A 23,596-nucleotide genomic window follows, 5' to 3' on the forward strand; every position below is an offset into this window, starting at 1 on the left:
GGGGATGGCCCCTTCCTGTTCCAACATGACTGCACACCAGTGCACAAAGCAAGGTCCATAAAGACATGGATGAGCGAGTTTGGTGTGGAGGAACTTGACTGGTCTGCACAGAGTCCTGACCTCAACCCGACAGAATACCTTTGGATGAATTAGAGCGGAGACTGTGAGCCAGGCCTTCTCACCAACATCACTGCCTGACCTCACAAATGCGCTTCTAGAAGAATGGTCAAAAATTCCCATAAACACACTCCTAAACCTTGTGGAAAGCCTTCCCAGAAGAGTTGAGGCTGTTATAGCTGCAAAAGGTGGGCCAACTCCATATTAAACCCTACGGATTAAGAATGGGATGTCATTAAAGTTCATGTGCACGTAAAGGCAGGCGTCCCAAAACATTTGGCAATATAGTGGATATATGTCCGGAGGGGATATTTGCTTTTTTATGACCTTGATTAAATAATTAAACAATCAAAATACTGTATGAGGAAAATATTTTATACTTTTACAAATATTTTTAGTATGAAGGAAAAACAAAACACTGAACTTGGTTAGGATATTTATATGAAAAAATTATTTGGAAAAAAGGCAAAACACTACAGCTAAAGGTTTTATTTTACTATGTAAAAAATTTATAAACTACAACATAATCAGTTGTTAATATTTCATTGGTTCTCTCTTGTTTTTGCATGTATTCATAATTTCTTTGTATGAGAGCATGGCCAAAAATTATGTCCGCACAATTTGGCATGTTTCATCACAAATAAAGGCTGGACATCACTTATGGTCACTAGTGTATATATAGTAATTAGTGAGACCTTGTAATGTGGTGTATGAAAAGTTTTAACAAAAGTTAGTATACTTCTTTACTAAGGAGACAAAAGTTTAAATGAAAAGCATACAGAGATTATATATAAAAAATGTGATGATTGAGGAAATTATTATAAACATGTATTTTTTTTTAAATTGTGCATATTTACAGACATCCAAACAAATTATTAATTTCTAACTGGTTCTAGTAATTAGTGAGACCCTGTGATGTGATGTGATGTGCATCAAGATTTAATGTAAAGCACTTCTACTGTTTGGATGGTTTTTATCAAAAAAATATTTCCACCACAGAATGTTATTAAAGCAATAATTTGAAATGTGCTGGAAATGACAGAGTGATAGAAATGTTCATGTTCAAATGTTCATGGACAAATTACATGAACTAAGGTGAGCGTTAAGAAGTCCACAGTAGCTGAAGAAACAAACATCCACATGTGTGTGGCTTTTCATGTTAGTGACCTGTGCATGTCCCTGCCTACCTTAACCACGTCCTCATCCGTCGAGCGACATTCCACCGACTCGGTCACATCGGTCACAGTACCTTCGGTTCCAACGGTGACCACTTTAACTGGCATGGCAACAGTCTTCCCGGTGAGCACTGCGGTGTTAAGGATCTCTGTCTCCTGCACACAGAGGGCAGATCAATCAGACTGCGTTAACTCAGGATAATTCACCCGTCATTATTCACACTGTCAGCTCCAGCTCTTCAGCGCCAACATCGAGTCGCGCTATTAACCCAGTGAGTCATATCATTCAATTAGAGTCATCAGCTCTGGAGAGTCTCGGAGTGAGATGGAGAGGTCTGTTTAGAGCCAAACAACACATCCTGTTTTTATGAAACTGATCCACTCTTAGATAATATTAACATGAAAAACACACCCAGGAATAAAGTTCGCTATCAAGCCACTTCAAAAAGAAAGAAAAAATATATTTTCACACATATTCAGAAGAAAATATGAGTGCTTGCAAGTGCTAAACTCTCTGCTATGCTACAAATGTTCAGGGTGGTCTTCAGGATTTGTTTAGGCTGTTTTATCATCAAACAGGCAAAAATATTATTTCTTATTAAAATAAAAAATAAAAATACGTACATTCATATGTATTACATGTCATATTTATATATTAAATAAAATAAAACTTAATTTTTATTTTAGCCAAATATATTTTTTCCCATTTTATTTTAAATTATATACATATTAAATAAAATATAAAATAAAAATAAATGAATTAGAAAAAAAAATAGATTTTTAGCATTAAAAAAGCTAAATGATTAACAATTTAACATAATAGTACTAATCCAGATCCTGTATGGGTAATAGAAATAATGATGATTGCCTGATGAAGCACCAGTAATAAAGATTCAAATGATGCTTACAGTAAACATCAGTACCAATGTGGGAAGTTCCGGAAATATGCTTTATATAGAGAACAGCGTCAGGGCAAAACATTGTAGGCACATCTTATTTTCACAGAAATATCCTGTAATTATGGAGAAATGACAGCTATGGTAATCATTTCTGCGAATCCATTCTCTGTGTATAATCTTATCTAAAACACTCCATGTGTTCAATCTACAGTTCAAACAAACCAAAGGATGGGTAATTAGATCACTTAAGTCTGACTTGTGTTTTTTCTGCTGGCTGGGGCTATAGGTGAGGAGACAGCACACAGCTGCCCTCATCATAAACCATGTGCCACTTTGAGATGGATAAACTAAAATAAAGAAGCCCTCTGCTCTTCCAAGGTTGTGTTCTTCATCATAGGGTCTTTTCTTTTCTTGATGTCACAGCTCTCGCCATTCTCCTTTAGAGAAAACAGATAACATTATTTAATCCTGAACTGTGGGTAATGAAATTTCAAGCTTGTTAATAAGACTGAGGTCTTCTGTTCCTTTTTTTTTTCTCCAGGCTGATCCCACTTCAGGCTTCACTTGGCAGCTGATTCTTATTTCAATCATTTTCACTTTAATGCACCACAATTGTGAGGATAAACGAGCCACTTCCTTTCTTTCCCTTTATGCGTTTAAGCCGATCATTATTTTCTATCTAACACAGGCTGCGCTGTCTTCTTCTGAGGTAGAATTTGAATACGCCATTTCCCTTGATTTCAAAATTATGTAAATGTGCAATAGGAATGTAGTCGGAGCAGTATGAGCTTGGTATTCAAACCTTACGCTTAGACATTTTGACAGGGAGTTATCGCCTGTGTTTGATTTGCTGTCAAAACATTAATTTATCAAGACCAGGAAAATGACTCTGATAAATATTCCACAGGATGGAATGGGTGAAGTGTTTACAATTTGCTCTCCCCCATTCACTCACTCCCCGCTCAGATGCATTCAAAGAACTCAGCGACAGTGTTCGGCAGACAAGGTGCTTTCAAATGTCTTTCAATGTGTCCATTCACTGGCTGTTAAAACCGAACAATGTAATTTTCAGTCAAGCCTGAAGATTACGGAGTGAATTAAAAACAGAATTCCAGAGTAAAACAGGCAAAGCAGTGGAAAGCCTCTCATTGTGACGCCACAGACTCTGATGGGTGGCTTTACTTTATATGAAAAAAAAAAAAAAAAACCTTGTTTAGGTGAGTTCAGTAAGGAAGGACAGTTTTAAACCACACAGGTCAAATCCATTGACCCTTAAGAAATACAAACGTGTCTCCACCGTCTGACTCGCATGGCAAAAGCACACACACACACACACACACACACACACACACAAAGTAGTGGAACTTTTTTTGCTCAGGAAATATCAAACAAAAATGTTTAATATTTGAAAATTATACCCAAAGATTCTAACGCTTTGCTAAAAAAAGAGAGAGACAGAGAGAGAAAAATAAAAGTAACTATTTATTCACCATCAAAATGATGGGTATGTGAATGTTTGCACAGATATAGAAGGATTACAGTACTCTACCAAGAAGCCTTAATCCAGTTCGGTCACATGAAAGTCCCATTAGTCCCTTTTTTTTTTTATAAAACCATAGAGTTTCTCTATGGAAAAAGTAGAAACACACACACAAGTGTCTCTCAGAGTCTCTCAGAAGTAAAGATGGGCAGAGCTGTGAAAGAGTGCATAAAAAGATTGTGGAATACTTTAAAAACAATGTTCCTCAACGTCAAATTGCAAAGGCTTTGCAAATCTCATCATCTACAGTGCATAACATCATCAAAAGATTCAGAGAAACTGGAGAAATCTCTTCGCGTAAGGGACAAGGCAAAAGACCTTTATTGGATGCCCGTGGTCTTCGGGCCCTCAGACGACACTGCATCACTCATCGGCATGATTGTGTCACTGACATTACTAAATGGGGCCAGGAATACTTCCAGAAACCAATGTCGATAAACACAATCCGCCGTGCCATCTGCAGATGCCAACTAAAGCTCTATCATGCAAAAAGGAAGCCATATGTGAACATGGTCCAGAAGCGCCGTCGTGTCCTGTGGGCCAAGGCTCATTTAAAATGGACTGTTTCAAAGTGGAAAAGTTTTCTATGGTCAGACATGTCCAAATTTGACATTCTTGTTGGAAATCATGGACGCAGTGTCCTCCGGGCTAAAGAGGAGGGAGACCTTCCACCATGTTATTAGCGTTCAGTTCAAAAGCCAGCATCTCTGATGGTATGGGGGTGCATAAGTGCATACGGTATGGGCAGCTAGCATGTTTTGGAAGGCACTATGAATGCTGAAAGTTATTTAAAGGTTTAAGAGCAGCATATGCTCCCCTCCAGATGACGTCTATTTCAGGGAAGGCCTTGTGTATTTCAGCAGGACAATGCAAAACTACATACTGCAGATATTACAACAGCTTGGCTTCATCGTAGAAGAGTCCGGGTGCTGAATTGGCCTGCCTGCGGTCCAGATCTTTCACCTATAGAGAACATTTGGTGCATCATTAAAAGAAAAATACGTCAAAGACAACCACAAACTCTTCAGCAGCTGGAAACCTATATCAGGCAAGAATGGGACCAAATTCCAACACCAAAACTCCAGAAACTCATAACCCCGATGCCCAGAGGTCTTCAAACTGTTTTGAAAAGAAGAGGATATGCTACACCATGATAAACATGCCCCCGTCCCAACTATTTTGAGACCTGTAGCAGGCATCAAATTTGTAATGAGCTCATTTTGTGCATAAAATTATAAAATTTCTCAGTTTAAATATTTGTTATGTTATCTATGTTCTATTGTGAACAAAAAATTGTGATTTGAAAGTCTTTTAGTCAAGTCATTTTATTCAAATTTAAAAAAACGTCCCAACATTTCCGGAATTCGGGTTGTATATATATATATATATATATCAGTGGCGTGCAGTGGTGTTCTGAATTGAGGAGGAGGAATCAAATGTAAATTCACGTGCATTACTCTTAAGGTTGACACATCTTCCTTGTTAAATGAACATTACAATACATCAAAAAAGAAAAAAAGAAACCAAATACAATTCTATTTTTTAATTTTACATTAACAATGTACTGTAATAAATGTTCTATTTATCAAAACCAAGTCAATCTCATCAAATTAGTGTTTTAAGCATTTCTACATTCATTCCAATATAATAACTAAAGGCTGTAACAATTTAAACAATATATTTTATTTGTGTATTGATGTTTTTCTTTTTAATAGTCAACTTAGGCTATTTTGGATCATCAGTCATGCTCCGTAAACACCGTCTGTCACAGACACGAAGATGTATTTTTAATTTCACCAAGCTGACTGCACTAAAGTCCATTTTCAGTCCATTTCAAGTTTGATTTTGACATGACATAAAGCGGTGATATCTAACTGGGTGTTCTGTTTACTTACTTTTCAATTAGTCTTCCCATTGACGCCATCATTTGTTCATTCAAACTGACTCGCGGAACGTGCACGTAAACAAGAGGCGGGATTTATCGCACAAACCAATCATGTTCAATCATAACCAATTACATCCAATCATAGCACCCCCATTCATTCTCAATTACCCCCCACAAAACCCACCGCACGCTATAGGGGGTCTAAGGGTTTCTATGAGTGGAAAGGGAGGCATGACTCCTGCTGTAACTTTACCTGCGGGTGTCGCTGTTGGGCAGTGTTCCTTTAGAAATGAGTGACTTGCGCTCTTTTTAATGTCGTAATTTGTAATATTTGTGTTGTTTTATATGTAATATGGATTATTTTCTCATCCTATTTTTTTTTTTTGAGGAGGCACTGCCTCCCTTGCCTCCTCGGAGGAAACGCCACGATCTACATGATCTACAGGAATGAGCATGACGCTTTTGTGCATAATGGAAAGTATAGTCTTCTCACGCTTCTGGCATTGGCTTGAAAATTAAGGAAGATTTACTATGACAGCAGGACTGATGTGGGTGGCATGAGAACCAGCAGAACTAATATGCCACTAGTTCACGTCCACCTACACTCCCAGTCCTCCCCCTAATCATGATGCTCCAGTTGTTGAAACACACACACACCATTCTTCTCCTTCCCCCAACCCCATCTCTAGAGCTCCTATGAGCTGCTGTTCCAGAGGGAGGGTGCTGAATCCAAGCACAATGTGTTATTCATGCAGTCTTGTCATCCGCTGCTGCCTGGCGTTCGGTAAACATCACTCCCTGGGTCGCTGACTGATTAGTGTTAGCTATGCGTGGATGCTGGGTTTCAAGAACAGACTGGGTTGACGTACGCTCTCCCGGAGAGCGTCTCTACGGGAGGGCAGTGCTTCTACAACACGCACTTACCCTTAAATGGCTTCACACTATCTTGAGGAAGAGTGAGAGAAATGAGAAGGAGGTAAATCGATAAAAGGCCATTACACTTTTTGGCGGCATTTGTGGGGTCTAAAGAAGTATTGGAGGTCGGGGAATGGAGGGTTAATATCAGCACAGGTGATTGGTTCAGTTTGTGGTGGACCTACGCCGCCTCACACAGGGTCTAACGCTCAAGGACAGGCAGCGCTGAATGCATCGGCACCCCATGTGGATCCTCCCAGCTGATGCCACAGCTATGCTATTACAGAGCCATCGATCGATGGCTGTATTTCTTTTCAAGACCGGGTCCTCCCAGCTCTTCAGCAGCAACGGCTGAAGCCTTTTTGCCTTTGAGAGTCTTGCTGACAGAGCCTCCGATATAATGGTACAACAGTGCAGACAAACAGGGAGCAAAGAGGAAGATGGCTATTGATTTCAGTAATAGTGCAAAGAGATGAAGCTTAGCTGCCGTTGAACACATTACAGCCACTGGGTCAGCCAAGCACCTCTCTGCAGCCACTAGCATGAAGATAATCACAGTTTTGTGTTACAGTTTCCGCATCAACCCATAATCCAATCCTCTCCACCTCACTGCTTGGTTAAATAAGCGCTCTTTCCAGGAATTACGAGCACTATTATGAACAGAGGATGAACCGGACATGAGCATAATCTGGATAACTCCTCTACCGTTGCTTAAGAAATAAACATTGCTGTATTATTCATGACATTGTTTACATATGTTCATAGAAACAGCATGATTTAGCCAAGTAGAAATTGTTCCTGGATCAAGGTTCTTTGTTGGTCCTGGAACAACATTCTTATCAAATAATAATAGGCCAAACACGTTCCCTAACCCTTGGCTACCCTCAAAACTAAGTAGAAATCATTCATATGAATGCTTTTCAAGCCCTAACCTTGGCCCCTAAGATCAAATTCTGATGACAAGATGACAGGAAGCTTGTTCCAGGAACATGTCCTCCTTGAATCATGCCAAGCACATAGGAGCAGTATTGCATCTTATTCACAATATCTTTCCACTGCCACCAACTGTCCAAATTTGCACTTACGTTTGTGCTAATAACTTTTGAACCGTAACGGCTAGAAACAAAATTGAAAATTTGTCCGCCATGTTGAATTATGCGAAAAACCTACTTTTTCGAATTTGTCCTAGACGCTTCGTTCGATTTTCATGAAAATCAAATCAAATCATCTTCAGACCATGCTGGCAAAAAATTATGATAAACTCAACCATTCTTGAATAACACAGAAATTAATTTAACATAGAGCACCCCAAATTGGACTCAAGGCTATATCTCGGCAATGCTTTATCATATTCATACCAAACTTGGTACATGTCATCCCAAGCATGACCAGAGACTACATGCTGAGTTTCGGCGCAACGCCACCTACTGGAACGAGGATATGAAAAATGGCTATTTTTGCTTATAACTTCTGAACGGTTTGTCCAAAAATAATAAATGTGGTCTCGTCAGATTCGGGCATCATGCTGAGTCGAATGATATTCCCATATCAGCCATTTTGAACTTTGTGCTAAAATGCTGTATTTTATGAATGCATTAGCATATCGTTACGAAACTGGGTGTGGTTCATCAGCACGATGCTCTGAAGGAGCCTGAGAAGTTTCAAGCCAGCGCCACTTAGTGGTAAAATCAAATATTCAAATGCTTATAACTTTTGGTGTGGTCGACTTATTTTCACAGGATTCATCTCCTTCGACTCCTGAATCCTTGCCGAGTCCAGCGATACCAAACATGCTAGGTTTTGCCTTATGGTTTGTGCGACGTGGTGATTCAGGGCTTAAAATTTTTTTGCGAATATCTTCGAAACCGTTACTCCGATTGAGACGAAACCACCGTAGGAAACACGGAACCTTAGCTGATTTACTAAATGCTAATGCCCAAATGTTAAAATTTTGATAGGAAGTGGCAAAAAATTCAAAACAAAGTCATCCATGGGTCATTTTTTATGATCTCATACATATAAATGTTTATAACTCCAAAACGAAATGAGATATTTTCACCAAATTTGACACACACATGTATGGGCTCACTTTGAGGACACATAAAAAAAAGCGGCGTGATTGCGCCTCTTGGTGGTGCTATAATTGAACAAAACACGAAATTGCCATTAATTACAATACAGTATTATTTTATAAAATGCTATATTATATGAATGCATTGGTGTACAATTATGAAACTCAGTATGTGTCATTGGCACAAAGTTCTGAAGGTTCTCAAATGGTTTCAAGACAAAATGTTGTAATAACATTTTTAAAAAATGCTAATAGCTTTATATAAATGTGGCATATTGTAATGACCCATCGATTCCTTGGGTCACGCTGAGAACATTGATGCCATTTTTGCCATAGTCAGCCAAACTTCCTGTCCACCAGTTTGATTTTCTTTAAAATCCTACTTTTTCAAACTACTCCTTGACCATTCGTATTATCTTCAGACCATGCTGGTAAAAAGTTATGGATTTCGTGTTGATAGATGAAACTGTATTCATATACCACAGCAATGAATTCGAGGCTTGATGCCAAAATGAATTTTGAGGCTGTATCTCTGCAATGCTTAGACATATTGAACCCAAACTTTGCGATTGTCATTGTCACCTCACTCTAACCATACCGCATTAATTTGGTCACAGCGCCACCTATTGGTTGAAAGTGAAAAACCAGTAAATCTTTATTTTTGACTGTTTTTGTGATTTTTCAGCTCTTTTGCCTAAAATGATCTTAATAGGTCTTTAATTGCTCACTGTTGCAGTTGGTCTGATGCTCCCAGCCATGTTGGCATGACTTGTTGTGCCGCTTTTGCGCTTGGCCCCGTAATTGCTGCTTGCAGCTATATTAAAGCTTGGATGCGTCAGGATATTTATTAAAATATCTCCGATTGTGTTCATCAGAAAGAAGAAAGTCATATACACCTAGGATGGCTTGAGGGTGAGTAAAGCTTGGGCTAATTTACATTTGAAAGTGAACTAATCCTTTAATACCAGGTGGAAACAGGGTCTAAGAGTTTGAGGGTTAATATCAAAACAGTACAGCCATATAGGAACTTAGATGAACTCCATCACCACTCTTTTTAAATTAACACTTGCTAAAAAACTCCACCACCTTTTAATAACTGTAAAAAAAAACACACAAAAAAAAAACGCACACACACAACTTAGATGCAGTCGCCATCTAACATTTGCCTCTCTCATTTCCTCCATCTATGGCCAGTGAAATGTGGAAGTAGATTCCATATGCCCTGCGTCGTGTAGGCCTCTAGGTGAGGGATAATGAATACATAGGCAGTTTCAGATGAGTGTGATAAGGCAGCAGTGGTCGTGTGCACAGCGGCGGTGGAGAGAGAGGGAGGGAGAGAGTGAGATGCTGGTAGTAATGAGGTAGCGTGCGGTGAGGACCATCGATCCCCACGGCTCATTGGCAGGGCACAGGTTTACCGAGGCCAGCCGCCACACACAAAAACACGCTTCTGTCTGCATCTTAATCTCTCAGCAGTCACAAATCAACTTGCATTTCTTTTAAAACAACTGCACAAATTTTTCTATCCCTAACTTTTTTTTCTTTTTTCCTTCTGTTCTTGCACATGTGCCACACGGTCCTGTGCTGCAGGGGGTTCTAGAGAAACATTTGCATCAACAGTAAATAAAGCAATAATACAGAGAAAGCTCAAATACTGTGCTACGGTGAACACTCTGTCAAACTGCAGAGTTTAAATGACTTTTCTTGAAGACATTCTCATAATAAATTGTTTAGTTCACAGTGTTAAAGGATAAATTCCTTGTTTTGTGCTCAGATAAAAGGTCGTTGGTCTCAGATAAAGATCAGAAATGTCAAAATGCATTCTAAAGATCACAATCCTGCTGAAATGAACAGCTGAGCTAGTTTTGCTGGTTAAAGGGTTAGTTCACCCAAAAATGAAAATTCTGTCATTAATTACTCACCATAGTGTCGTTCCACATCCATAAGACCTTCATTCATCTTCGGAACACAAATGAAAATATTTTGAATGAAATCCGAGAGGTTTCTGTCCCTGATCTCTTTAAGAACTTTTTGAAGTGTCAAAGTTCTAGTTGCAAAGGCAGTCTATGGAGAGATAGAAACCTCTCCGATTTCATTAAAAATATCTTCATTTGTTTTCCAAAGATGAACAAAGGTCTTATGGATGTGGAAAGACACAAGGGTGAGTAATTAATGACAGCATTTTCATTTTTGGGTGAACTAACCCTTTAATGCTTGTTTAGTTGGTAGACCATCCTCAATGGACAGGTTTCTTTCTCCGTTCTGTCGTATTTTCTTTTGACAATATGGGACGGCACATTCAGTAACTAATTTGAAGATATTCAATAGTCTTTAGTTTGCATAACAGTGAAGCACATTACAGTTTACAGTACTATGGACAAAATAATATACAAGCAATTGCGCAACCAATGATGCGAAGACACAGAGTTGTACCATGATTTGCTATTTGCCACTAAAGGACGAGACATCAATATCTTTTGTCAAATTTTCTGGAAGAGAAAAGCTGTTCAATTGTCAGTGTTTAAGAGTACACCAGCATACAAATGGCCTCAAAGCTAGCATAGAGTATATGGGATAAAAACTGCTATTTTTGTATTTTTGTTGCAGGACATTCCAACATTTTTTAGTTTTTCATGTCTTTTGCACTAATACACTGATATAAAAATTCAGATCACATATTAATTGATAACTATTTTCAAGTAATGGCCGATAACCATTAAATGGTCAATATTAAAATTAAGATATCCAATTAAAACTATTTTGTTGAAATACAAACACAAAACTAAAAAAAACAATCATTTTAAATGCGAAAATTGAATTTAGGCATCATAACATTATAATGTACAGTATAAAAAGGATATTAATTTTGAGATTTGCTAAACATTCAAACACAAACCTAAAAACAATCATTTTAAATGCGAAAATTGAATTTAGGCATCATAACATTATAATGTACAGTATAAAAAGGATATTAATTTTGAGATTTGCTAAACATTAAATTATTAGTGTTTTTAAAGCTTAACTTTAATTGAGAATTAGATGACAACAAAAGTAATGTAAAAAAAACAAAAAAACAATATTGTTCCTATATATTGTGCATCCTAATTATCAGCAACAAAAGAACCACTAGCAGACAGTTCGGCATGTAAATTTGATGAGTCTTTCAAAAACGTTGCCTGATATGATGCCTACAGCCTATGGAGAGCACAAAGAAAAAAGGAATTACCTTGTCCTGTAGGAGGTTTACAGAGGACACTGTTCAAACAGACTTGAAGGAAGACAAACAGCAGGCCAGGGATGCTCAGAGAACAGAGAAACCCATGAGCTCTGAAGTAAAGCCTGACACACACCGAAACTCAAGACTAAGGCCAAGAGGCTACCAAGAACCAAACAAAACAAATCCTGGAAGGAAAAAAAGATTAGAAGAGGGGTTTGAAGGGAGATGCCCCGGACTTGGCAATTTGTTTGATTTTCCTTTTCTCTGAACAAACTCTCAGAGCACTAAGAGAAGACAGGGTGGCAAACGAGAATGAAAGCGCTTTCAATAGTCAACAGAAAACAAGCTCAGCAGGGACAGAAATTTGCCTTCAAGAGGACTGAATGGCCAATTACAAGGAGCTTAAGTAAACTTGATTCAAAAGTTGTGAGGTATAGAATCAGAGAGGGAGGAAGAAAGACAAACACACACATTATAAAGGGGGAAAGAGAGCGAGAGCAAGCGCACACGCTGATGCATCCTAATGAGCCAGAACAGATTTCCTGCATTTTGAGGGTATCATGCACTGCCAAATCCTATTAGGGCATCTCCTCATTCAAAAAGTTGAAAGTGATGTGATTACATTGATCCCCTCCTGCTGTGTAACACAACAATCTGCTCTCCCAGCATTCCGAGAGAGCTCGAGACAAATGCGCTCCGTCAGAGGGCCAGACAACACAAGTGATTGGTGGCTGCTGTCTCGCTGTCTGCGGCCGTGATTGTTGTGTGAAATGCACTGGTGGGCCGAGCGGGCTCGAGCCGGGGGTGTCGAGCTCAGGCTGTAAGGGCATCCGGACTCATTTTCACAATGTTATTACATCATTCTCTGCCTTTGCCACTACTGTATGGCTGGGCTATGTTTACCGTAATGGGCTGAGACAGCACAGCTCTCAAACGCAACGGCTGATGGCGCTTATTTGGCCATCGAGTGGGGAACGGGGCCGCGGCGGCTGTCCTCTCTAATGAGGCCGAAGAGACAGCTGGCAGGCCAGAATTAGCCGGTGTCCGCAAGAGGGGAAAAAGCTAATTCTAATGGAGCAGAAGCCTCCGATGGGACAGATTGGAGTCTCTTGCCTTTGTTATCGTATGCCATTGTTCCTGTCACACCAATCTGCGTAGTTCCTCTACATTAGACAGGTAGAGAGAGGGGGAGAAGATCGCCACGCTTGGGGTGATTAAAGCTGACCGCTGACTCTGCTGCTGGCATAACGAAGTCTTGATTAAGTTTAACAAGGTGTGGTGATGGCAATGTCATTGTTATGGACAAGGGGAAAAGCCGCCGTGGGGTGTGTGTGAGAACGCTGCACTGTAAGATGCAATTAAAAGGGGTTGCAAAAGAAGGCAGGTTGATATAATTCAAGCTGCTATGAAAAAAAGAATCGAAGTTAAAGTCAGGAGAAAGAAAGGTGAAATGCTTTAGCTAACGAGAGGGAGCATTCAGATTTCATCTGTTTGTGTGGTAACAGAAAATAGACCAACCTTTTCACATCAAAATTAAATCATCTTCCTCAAACCGCCCTATTGAAAAGAAGCTGATGAAGAGCAGACGTGTAGCCCATCTCTAATCAAACACTACTTTTCTCCTTGCCTCAGCCTCTCGCTTTATTTAAAAAGATGAAACTGGCACTCAAATTTTTTTTCTCATTTGTGGTATAAGGACTGGACACAAAGCACAAAGTCCATTTCAACAAAAATGCAGCAATGTATAAATAATATATATACTGCATATCATTGCTTGTGCATTTCAATAGTTCAGCGAATGAAAGTATACATATCACACAGCAGCAGAGGCTTCGAATTTAGTAGGGACGCTAGGAACATCCAATACACAGCAACTACGGAAACATCCCTAGCAAAAATTGATCAACTGTCACGATTAAATTGAAATGTGAAAATGAATGAAAATTGTCTACATTTAGATCTTCTCAGGTTGCATCAAAGATTTCTTTTTACATGTTTTTTTTAGTTTTCTTAGCAGCATTGAGCATTACAACCAATCACAGACGTGTCTGTTGAGCACTTGAATGACCAAAGGCGTTTAAATTAGTCACTGTTGCAGAAGATATCCGCTGAAAATGCTAAAGATCATCGTGCGCTCACTGAGATTCTTCACTTAGTTCTGCGTGTTCTCATTATAAACAGGGGCAGATACGATGTACTGTAAGAGATTTATTATGCAGTGTAGTCAGTCAGCTTCACTGATTATAATGAGAGTTTTTGCAAGACTGGCCGTTTCAGTGATGGGGAACGTTCTTTGCTCGCTTTCTGTACATTATTTATTCCCAATTTGAATAGCCTTTTGTTTTTCAGGTTAAATAAGCACTGTTTTTCAGCTTCTGTTGCTTCTGCAGTGCAAAGATTGCTACTTTGACAATTTTATTGGTAACAGCCATATCTTATTATTCTTTTTTTTTTTTTTTTTTTTTTTTTTAATAAATTGATTAAATTGAAGTATTTAAAAATAAAAGATAACACAGATACATTGAATATGGTAATTACAAAAATTGTCCATATAAAAAAATGCCCTTGGGAATCAATGCATGATTGTTAAGATATTCTACCATGAAGTACAGAAAGATAAGTTGTAAAGTTGTTGGTTTACATTACATACATACTAAAATTGTGTACTAGTTAGCTCAGGAACACACTAGGTGCGTTTACATGGAGCATTGTAATCGGTTTAATAGTCCAATCTGAATGAAAATTCTCCTAATAAACACCTCAATTGGAATAAAAATGCCCAAACTGAATGAAATTGTCATCGGTTTGAAGGAGGTGGGATAAACCTTTCTATAAACCGAACAAAATAAAAATTCTGCTATGTAAACGCGTTAAACTGATTATTTTGCGTCTACATCATCACGTCAAGAGGCCAGGGGTCATCAGAATGCACAATGGCTGAAAAAAAACTGAAACAACACATTTATTAAATACACTGAAGGAACTTAGTGTATCATTACTACGGGCCTTCATCCACACGCTTCTGCTTTCTGGAGGAGGGAGGGGTAGTATTGAGATGCTCCTTAGAGATGCACAGCCACCAAAAAGGTCAGCTTCCTGCGCCCGTCTTTTCCTCATACCTTCCAGCAGTAATATGCTACAAATTCACGCTGTTGCTTGATTAAGAGCAACACTTCACATAAAAATAGCACGCATAAGAAATAATGGAACTCCGTGTTGACAGGAATAAAACAAACAGGACATAAGCTAATGTGCGCAAGTCATTCCAATTGAAAGCGCTGGCACATGCAAACACCATATCGGATTAGATAACGTCTCATGTAAACAGTCCGCCGAATCTTTAAGTCGGAATTATTTTAATCGGAATGACAAAAAATTGTACATGTAAACGTGGCTACTGACATAAAAATCTCCCTTTATGAGTCTATTCTACATGTGGCTACTATATCTATAAATAAAGGCTTTAGACTGACTCTCATCAGTCTCCTTTGTAGTTGACGTAGTGAACGCAGTGCAGCGCTTCCATGTTCTAATTCAGAATGCCAACAGTTCATACTGTATATATATATATATATATATATAAACTCGCCTAGTGGATAATAAGTTCTGTACATAACACATTTGTGCTTCCCCGCTCTTGAAAAGCACCCGCTGTGACGGCCCAGGGACCATATAGCTTGAAATAATCCTTATTATCTTCTAGTTAACCTTATTTGTTTGAGGCCACTCACAGTTTCCTCTAATTTTAAATGAAATACTTTTGGTTTTGACCCAATTGCCCATTTTAAAGCAAACTGTATGCTCAATTAACCAAATTAGAGCTAATTAAAGTGCTAATCATACTGTTGCTTCAGAAGACACATTAACATTTCCTGTCTTTCCTGTGCGATGCATCTTATATTATGCCTGAAAGCAGCAATCATTTATATTATATGCAAACACTAACAATAAAAAGAAGACAGCGTTGCATGTTTGGACTTGTTTAGAATGAAAGACACAAGTTGATCAAGACTAAACTCACCATAGCCAATGGCACGATGCCGCCAAGGTCATGTGGTGCCAGACGGATGAGGGTCTGGATCTCGTCTGAGAGGGTCCGGGAGATGGGGTACTCAATCTGCCATGTCACTGAGCGACTTCCCAGAGGATCCAACAACCCGTTGACCTCCAGATCCACCTGTAGAACCTTCTGGAAACCGGCCTCCACCCTAAAAAAACGGTAAAGAGTAATATCAAAATGTTTAAATGCAAGCTAAAAGCATATGCATGTAAAACTTATGGGCATCTTGTGTTTATTTGTTGTTATGTGGCTACTGTGCATGCTGCCAACGGATGAAGGGGCAGTCAAGCGACCATTTATCGACCCTTTTGTTTTTGTACACCTGGTGTGTGTAGGATGTAGGATGCAACGTATGTGGGAGCAAGAGTGTGGTGGTTTACTCTCATTATTTTAGTTCAACAAAAAGGCATCCCAGCAGCAACCGATAAAAAAAGACAGCAAAAAAGCAATTTACTTTTGGTCCAGTGCCATAGCATTTTCAGAAAAGATTTCCAAAGCGGAGCATAACATTGTCTCCACTGATTGCAATGCAAACAAAGCTGAAAAACAATGAATAAAACCAAAGCCATTTGATTTGCCCGGGCCTGGGTTTGATCAGCCTGGCTGCTCCGGCCTCACAGTACTTAGTTAAAACAAAAAGGCATATGAAAAATTCCTAATATCAAAATACAAATGTGGAATATGGAACTGCAATTGAATTCGCACCTGGTAGCATGACAGGAACAGAAAAAAATAAACTATATTCTTTTTCTCAGAATGTTTTTTCCCAGAACCAGAACAGTATGATACAAGGTCCCTCTTCAAATAACTCACACATCCATGTAAAAAGGAAGGTCACCATGCAATTCTCAATGCTGTCACTTCATTATTTAAGGGGAAAAAAATTATAATTTATGCTCTTTGGTTGACACTACACACAAATTTCAGAAAGAAAGACTCTTTTTCTCTAACACATTGTTCAGAGTTAACAAGGTTGCAGCTTTCCCCATGGAATTGGGCTACTTTTAAACGGTTCCCATGAGAGAGTTTTGTCCTGCAGTTTGAAGTTTGACATATCGCACGAATTAGATTTGAATGCCAGAATTTCTGACCAAGCAACAGCCAATCTTCTGCAAATCAAAACAGGTAAGATGAATGCTACTTTTTATAGAAGCAGACAGGCCAACTGTGGTTATGATTACAATATAGTAAATGTATAGAATGTGAATCAAAAGTGACAGTAAAAAAATGTATAATGTTACAAAAGCTACTTCAAATATATGCTGTTCTTTTGGACTTTTATTCATCAAAGAATCCTGAAAAATATTACTGTTTGTACAAAAATATTAAGCAGCACAACCATTTTGAACATTGGTTTTAATAAAAAAAAATGTCACAAAAATCAGCACATTACAGTGATTTCTGAAGGATCATGTGACACTGAAGACTGGAAAATTCAGCTTTGCCATCACAGGAATAAATCACATTTTGAAATATTTCAAAATACTAAACAGATATTTTTAAATTATAATGTTTCACAATATCACATTTTTACTGTATGTATTAAATAAATGGTAATCATAGAAGACTTATTTCAAAAACATAAAAAACATATTACTTATTAGTTTTGATTGGCCTTTGATTGGTCGACTTGATGTGTCTGAATCTGAGAATATCTCTTTTAGAGGTTATCCTTTTTTCATTAACAAAAAAATATCATAAATACAGTCTCCCTCAACTGAAGCTTCAAGAAAACAAAACATCTTCCTCCTGTCACCAGCAGTTCTAATAAGATTCATTCCAAAAAGCACTGGATTCTCTGATTTCAATGTCATGGAAACAGAGACGACAGGATATCTTTAATAAGCAAATCTGGATGATCATATCAGTTTTCACACGTTCTAATCTGTGACTTTACATAATAAAAGCGACCGCACACTGCCAGTTTCTACCAGATCGCACATGGTGTAAGTTAATTTGATTTCTAGATTCCTTAAAGAGACATTATCTGTAAGGAGCAGAAAAGTGAACTCAAGACTAGAAAAGGCTTTTGTAAAAGACTTAAAAGTCTTGTTATAAATCCTTAAAGGAATCATCAGGACTTTTTTCTTCTGTAGACCACAAAAGGAGCTGTTAGAAAGGATGTTCGTGTTGTTTTGCTTACAGTGTAAATGACAAAAATGCCTCATAAAAGTATTATAACAGTGGTCCACACAACTTATATTCACTATATATATGCACAATATATTTAAATTCTTCTGAAGTCAGACATTAGCTTTGTGTGAGGAACAAATCAAAATTTAGTCCCTGTTCACAGAAAATATTGCTATTGCTGTGATGAATAAATGCTACCAATATTCATTTTTGGGAGGACTATTCCTTTTACAACTACAGATAAATAACAATGACTGACCCTCAACAACTGTCTCAACAACTACAGCAAAAACAAAAGGTCTTGCAATGCCATAAATGACGCTTACCAGCAGACACTTGGTTAAGCACTTGTCATGATCACACAAAAAGGCTACTTAAAGTAAGTGGCTTTTTTTTTGTGCTAATGTGGTGCTGGTAAATGAAGACGGGCAGCTAAAAGGCTCTGATGTTAAAGAGGCATTTTGTGAGAAACACAGCTGACAGCTTTGTTGCACTTAAAAATAAATGTATCCGCCTTGCAAACACTGGTTTCCATGACCTCAATGAATGCTCTGAAGAGCCCTGTTAGCTCAAACTCTGTAATGGGTCATTGTCAGTTTTCTCATTCAACGCTAAGAGAATCAAACCAGCACAGGATTAACACTGCCATTATCACTCAAATGTAGGGTCAAGATCTGTCCAGTAGAGGGCGAAGTGCAGTATCTCTTCACCAAGGTGGAAACCTTTCCACATCATCAAAAGCTAATGCTGATTGATTACAATCTTTTTGTTTGCAGATGGAATTTGGGAATTCCTCTGTATTTTTGCAGCTGATTTTGTGGGACAATTTGTGAAACAGATTTAAAAACCAAGCATACTGGTAGCAGATGTAGCCTAAATGTTCAAGAAAAAACATAAGGGGCGGGGAATTTTATGAATGACAGGCGTTCCTGCGGAAACTGCAGAACTTACGGTGGAATTCTGAGTGTATGACTTAGTTTAGAGTGCATTCTACCTGTTTATAGACTATACTGAGTGAGTTATCTTCTCTCGAAAGCCTACCTCGACAATCTTATGCTATGCAGTAGAGGTTATAAGGGCAGCAAATATGAAAATCATCTCAGACATAGAGAGCGAAAAATGAAGCCTGAATACATATTTTCAAACCATAAAGAGTACTTTGTGAAAACAGGAATGTAAAGTGGAACGTCTCAGTGAGAGTTTCTCTGTGAAGTCTCGACAGGTGCTCAATTGCTCATCGCTAGGATGAATGGATTGTTATATCAAAACATATCAAAATGCAGAGAAAGCCAGAGGAACGCTATTCGTCGAGATAGACTCGCACGTAACCATCAGAGGGAGTGAAATTCTGCCAGAATGTATACTGTAGGTCTGATGACAAAGGGCTTGGCTACAGGAGGTGGAGAATTAATATTTAAAGTGGAGTAGGTGAAATCCCAATCTTTCAAAAAAGGTTCTTCAACTGAATTTCCCAAAACAGAAGCTCTTCAAAGAGACCGTGAGCCTCACTCATTTTACACAACCATGTAAAAATGGCGTGAGAGAGAAAAAGAGAAGGAAAAAAGGGTAGAAAATGGAAATGGCTTTCATTGTGGAGACTCTAGGGTGGATATATTCATGCACAGTGGTGATCTGCTTAGCACTGACAACAATGATACATCAAACGAATGGAATCAATTTGACTACAAAGCCGCTGTGGTTGGCACCTCACGGCTCGGGGAAATAAAAGTCAAAGCCGGGGAAGTAATGGCAGTTGGCGCGTCAGCTTTGAGTAAAGCTGTGGTGGAATTTCATTTCACAGGTTGTAGAAGAGGCTGAGTGAAAGAGCCGCGCAGAAGGCGAGCCCTCGCCCTCCTGCTGGAGGATTTGCCAGCCGCCTCTTCCACTCCTTTCCCTCTCAAAGGCAACGCTGGGCACTCAGGACCCCCAACAGGCTAAGCATGAAACTCAATCACAGTGCTGGCATGGGGGCCCTGACCTGCATCATGCTCACTAAAGTAGTTTATGGTCTAAAGACGGAGTTCACATGGTCCGAACAAAAGAGAGGAGAATGAGAGATAAAGGAAAGGATCAGCAAAGACTATAGAAAATAGTTAATATGAACCCCATTTGTGCGTGGAGGGAAACAGTGGTGCATTTATAAAGCATTAGGCTGCTACAAAAAAAGAAAAAGAAAAAAAAGATTGTGATAAAGAATCAGTTGCTAACTCTTGTAAAGATATTCAAGAACTCTGCAATTGCAGGGAATTGAGATCTATCCAAAAGATAGATCTATACAAAAGTAGTTGCAAGTGTAAAGAAGTGGTTACAAGCAAACAGAAGAGAGTAACATCAGTTGATGTGAGTTGCCAGTATGCAAAAATAATCCCTGGTTTTGGACATAAACGAATCATTGTTTTTAAACAAAACTCTTAAATGAACAAATCTATAAAGTAAAAAACAAAAAAGTGAACAGGGCTGTTTCCCAAAAGCATTGTAGGCCTAGGTACAGTAGATTGTAGAAACCATTGACACAAATGGTCTTAACTTATAGGCTTGCAATACTTCTGGGAAATGCAGCCCAGATTGTTTAAATGAATCAATCTATTAAGTGAATAATTTTTTTAAGCAAATTAATGTTTAAAATGAACAAATATTCTTTTTCATCTCTTGTAAAGTTGATGACTGAGTTGATTGATTTTACCTGCATTTAAAAACTGATTAGAACAAGAAAGTATTTGAGTGTTTTATTGAAAACATCTTGGGTTACATATGTAATCCTGTTTCCCTGAGAAGTAAACGAGATGCTGCACCAGCAACCGATGCAGTGTTGATTTCTCTACGAAAGAGAACGTCTCATTGTGCATGTAACCCTGGTTTCCTGAGAAGGGAATGAGACGCTGCGTCAGTTGAGTTCCCTATGGAAGGGAACCATAATTAATTTAGGTTGGTCTAAGTTGATATTTCACCCCAGAACTGCCGGTATTGCACACAGGCAAGTACTGCCTCACTATCGCCACTACTCTGGATATTCACTGTTCTGAGTAACTGAGTGAGAGAGAGAGAAAATGACCCATAGCTCATTGTTGTTGTACAGGTGTACTGATGTGTGTGTGGAAGCAAGAGCATATAAGTGGGTGTACATGGGTTTGTCAATAATAGATGAAAAGTACCCTAGCATTGTCTTCAGGACCTTAAGATGTCATCTTTTTGTAATCCAGAAAAGCAATTCTCAACAAACATCACAAGAGCAACAGAAAAGTCTTCAAGTAGACAAGTGCAGAGTGCAGACAGTTCACAAACCTCTACTTTTTAGTGTTAAACTATTCTGTAGGAAAGTTAGGAGGATTCGCATACAAAATTTATATACTTGCACCACAAAAAAGCAAAAAAGTAGAAGTGATGGTAATCTAAGTGTGTAAGTTTCTCTTAGAATAAAAAACAAATTAAACAAGAATATTGCTGGGTAATTTAAATGTGCAGTGTCTGCAAGATTTAAAAAAAACTCCATTCAGCAACCACTGAGGAGGCTGATAAATGGTCTAATCGTGGTATAGACCTAAAAAAAAATTTGCACAGTAAGATACAAAGTGGTTAAGAGATGAATTTTGGTTTGCTTTTTATTGTACAGTAGGTTCCAGAGCTTAGCAAGGCACTAACTAGTGATGATCCAATAAATGAACAATACTGAAATTAAATTAACTGTCATATCTGTCATAACATGACATAATCTTTTTCATTGATTTAGATAAAATATAGTACAAAATTAAAAAGAAAAAACAAAGTGAATTTAGGCATCACATTATAACATGAGAAATGGATATTCATTTTGAGATTTGCTAAAGATTTTATTTGAAAGTGTTTTAAAATAATAGTGTTTTAAATATTAACTTTTAAGTTAGCATTAGAAGATGGCAGAGTCAATCCAAATGTAAAAATTGTCAAACTGAGCATGCACAATTAAATATCCAATATCAACCAACATATTCTCAATAAACCACCTGCATAAACCACCAATAATTTTCATGTGTATTATTATAAGTAGTTTAAATGTATATAATTTGTAAAATTTAGTTGTCTCTTAATAAACATTGAAATTATTCATCAACTTATGTACATGAATGATTTTTTTCTTTCACACTGCAGTTGCACATCCATATTTGTTGTCATAGTAACGACACTAACATGCAGTGGTTCAGTGTAGTTAGTTAGCAATAAAAGTTTTGCAGGTTTCAAGTTCACAGTGTCTAAATCTAAACACAAACTGATTTTCTAGTAAACTTTCTAGAGATTTCCAGGTGACCATTTCTGTCTCCCCCACTCGCTATTCGCTACTACTAAGAAAAAAATTGCTTCATATTCGTATATGCTTTAGTAAAATTCTTTAACATACTATGTACAGTAAATTAAACCCTCATGTCGTTCCACACCCGTAAGACCTTTGTTCATCTTCGGAACACAAATTAAGATATTTTTCTTAAAATCCGATGGCTCAGTGAGGCCTGCATTGTCAGCAAGACAATTAACACTTTCAGATGCCCAGAAAGCTACTAAAGATGTATTTAAAACAGTTCATGTGACTACAGTGGTTCAACCTTAATGTTATGAAGCGATGAGAATAATGGCGTGACTTTGGCAGTTTGATACACGCTCCAAACCACTGATTCGAAACAAAAGATTTGTAAAGCTTCAAAGCTTCATGAAGCAGTGTTTTGAAATCGTCCTTCACTAGATATTGTTGAATAAAGTCGTTACTTTGTTTTTTTGTTTTTTTTTTGGTGCACAAAAAGTATTCTCGTCGCTTCATAACATTAAGGTTGAACCACTGTAATCACATGAACTGTTTTAAATATGTCTTTTGTCCATTGGATTTTTTCAAAAATATCTTAATTTGTGTTCCGAAGATGAACAAAGGTCTTACGGGTGTGGAACGACATGATGGTGAGTAATTAATGACAGAATTTACATTTTTGGGTGAACTAATCCTTTAATGACATTCTTTAAGTTTGAAACTTAAATTCTTTACTTACATTTAAATAAGAGTTAAATTCAAGTTCATAGATGTTGGTAAATTACAGACCTTTAGATTCTATTTCACATGTGAATGGAACACTTTTGTGTTTTCTGGACAATATACACAAAATATTTCAATATATACTAAATATTTGGATTTATGATCGCAGTCTTCTTATATTATATCTTTATATTATATCTCTCTTATGTTAATATTTAGCTGTTTAAATGTACTTAGCACATGGTAAAATTTGCTAAAATGCAGTGTCATTATGTTAACGTGTTAACAGGAGCTTTAACATAACTCCAACTAATGGCGCCCTAGGTAACTGCGTAGTTTGCCTATGCCTTGAAAAGGCCCTGCTTAAAATTATGGACGAGCAGCATCTAATGCAAAATACCACCGACAAGTGGCAGAAAAAAACAGACAACCTCGACTGTCTGTGACCCACGATCTCATGAACCTTGAGGGAGTGATGTAATATTCATTGCACTCTGCAAGTTGATTTGCTAGGTGTTGCTTCCGCAGGAACGCAAGGGGTTTAAGAAGAATGTGAAGCTGTTGGACCGGATGGAAGCTGAGGAAAATGGC

General features: G+C 38.0%; 2 protein-coding genes across 3 annotated transcripts in view; one reads left to right on the top strand and one right to left on the bottom strand.

The window, feature by feature from the left end:
* The window catches only part of rpl17 (ribosomal protein L17), a 268,902-nt gene that overhangs the window by 33,733 nt on the left and 211,573 nt on the right, over window positions 1-23,596 (top strand). The gene's annotated exons all lie outside the window — the stretch shown is intronic.
* The window catches only part of si:dkey-112m2.1 (transmembrane protein 132C), a 145,558-nt gene that overhangs the window by 19,699 nt on the left and 102,263 nt on the right, over window positions 1-23,596 (bottom strand). For both annotated transcript variants that reach the window (XM_051877701.1, XM_051877702.1), the window contains exons 4-5: window positions 15,841-16,027; window positions 1,305-1,448 (exon numbers count right to left, since the gene is read on the bottom strand). In XM_051877701.1, the coding sequence (XP_051733661.1) occupies window positions 1,305-1,448; window positions 15,841-16,027 (331 nt within the window). The remainder of the gene's footprint in view (window positions 1-1,304; window positions 1,449-15,840; window positions 16,028-23,596) is intronic.

Source organism: Ctenopharyngodon idella, chromosome 21 (genome assembly GCF_019924925.1).
Source record: "Ctenopharyngodon idella isolate HZGC_01 chromosome 21, HZGC01, whole genome shotgun sequence".
Taxonomy (NCBI): Eukaryota; Metazoa; Chordata; class Actinopteri; order Cypriniformes; family Xenocyprididae; genus Ctenopharyngodon; species Ctenopharyngodon idella.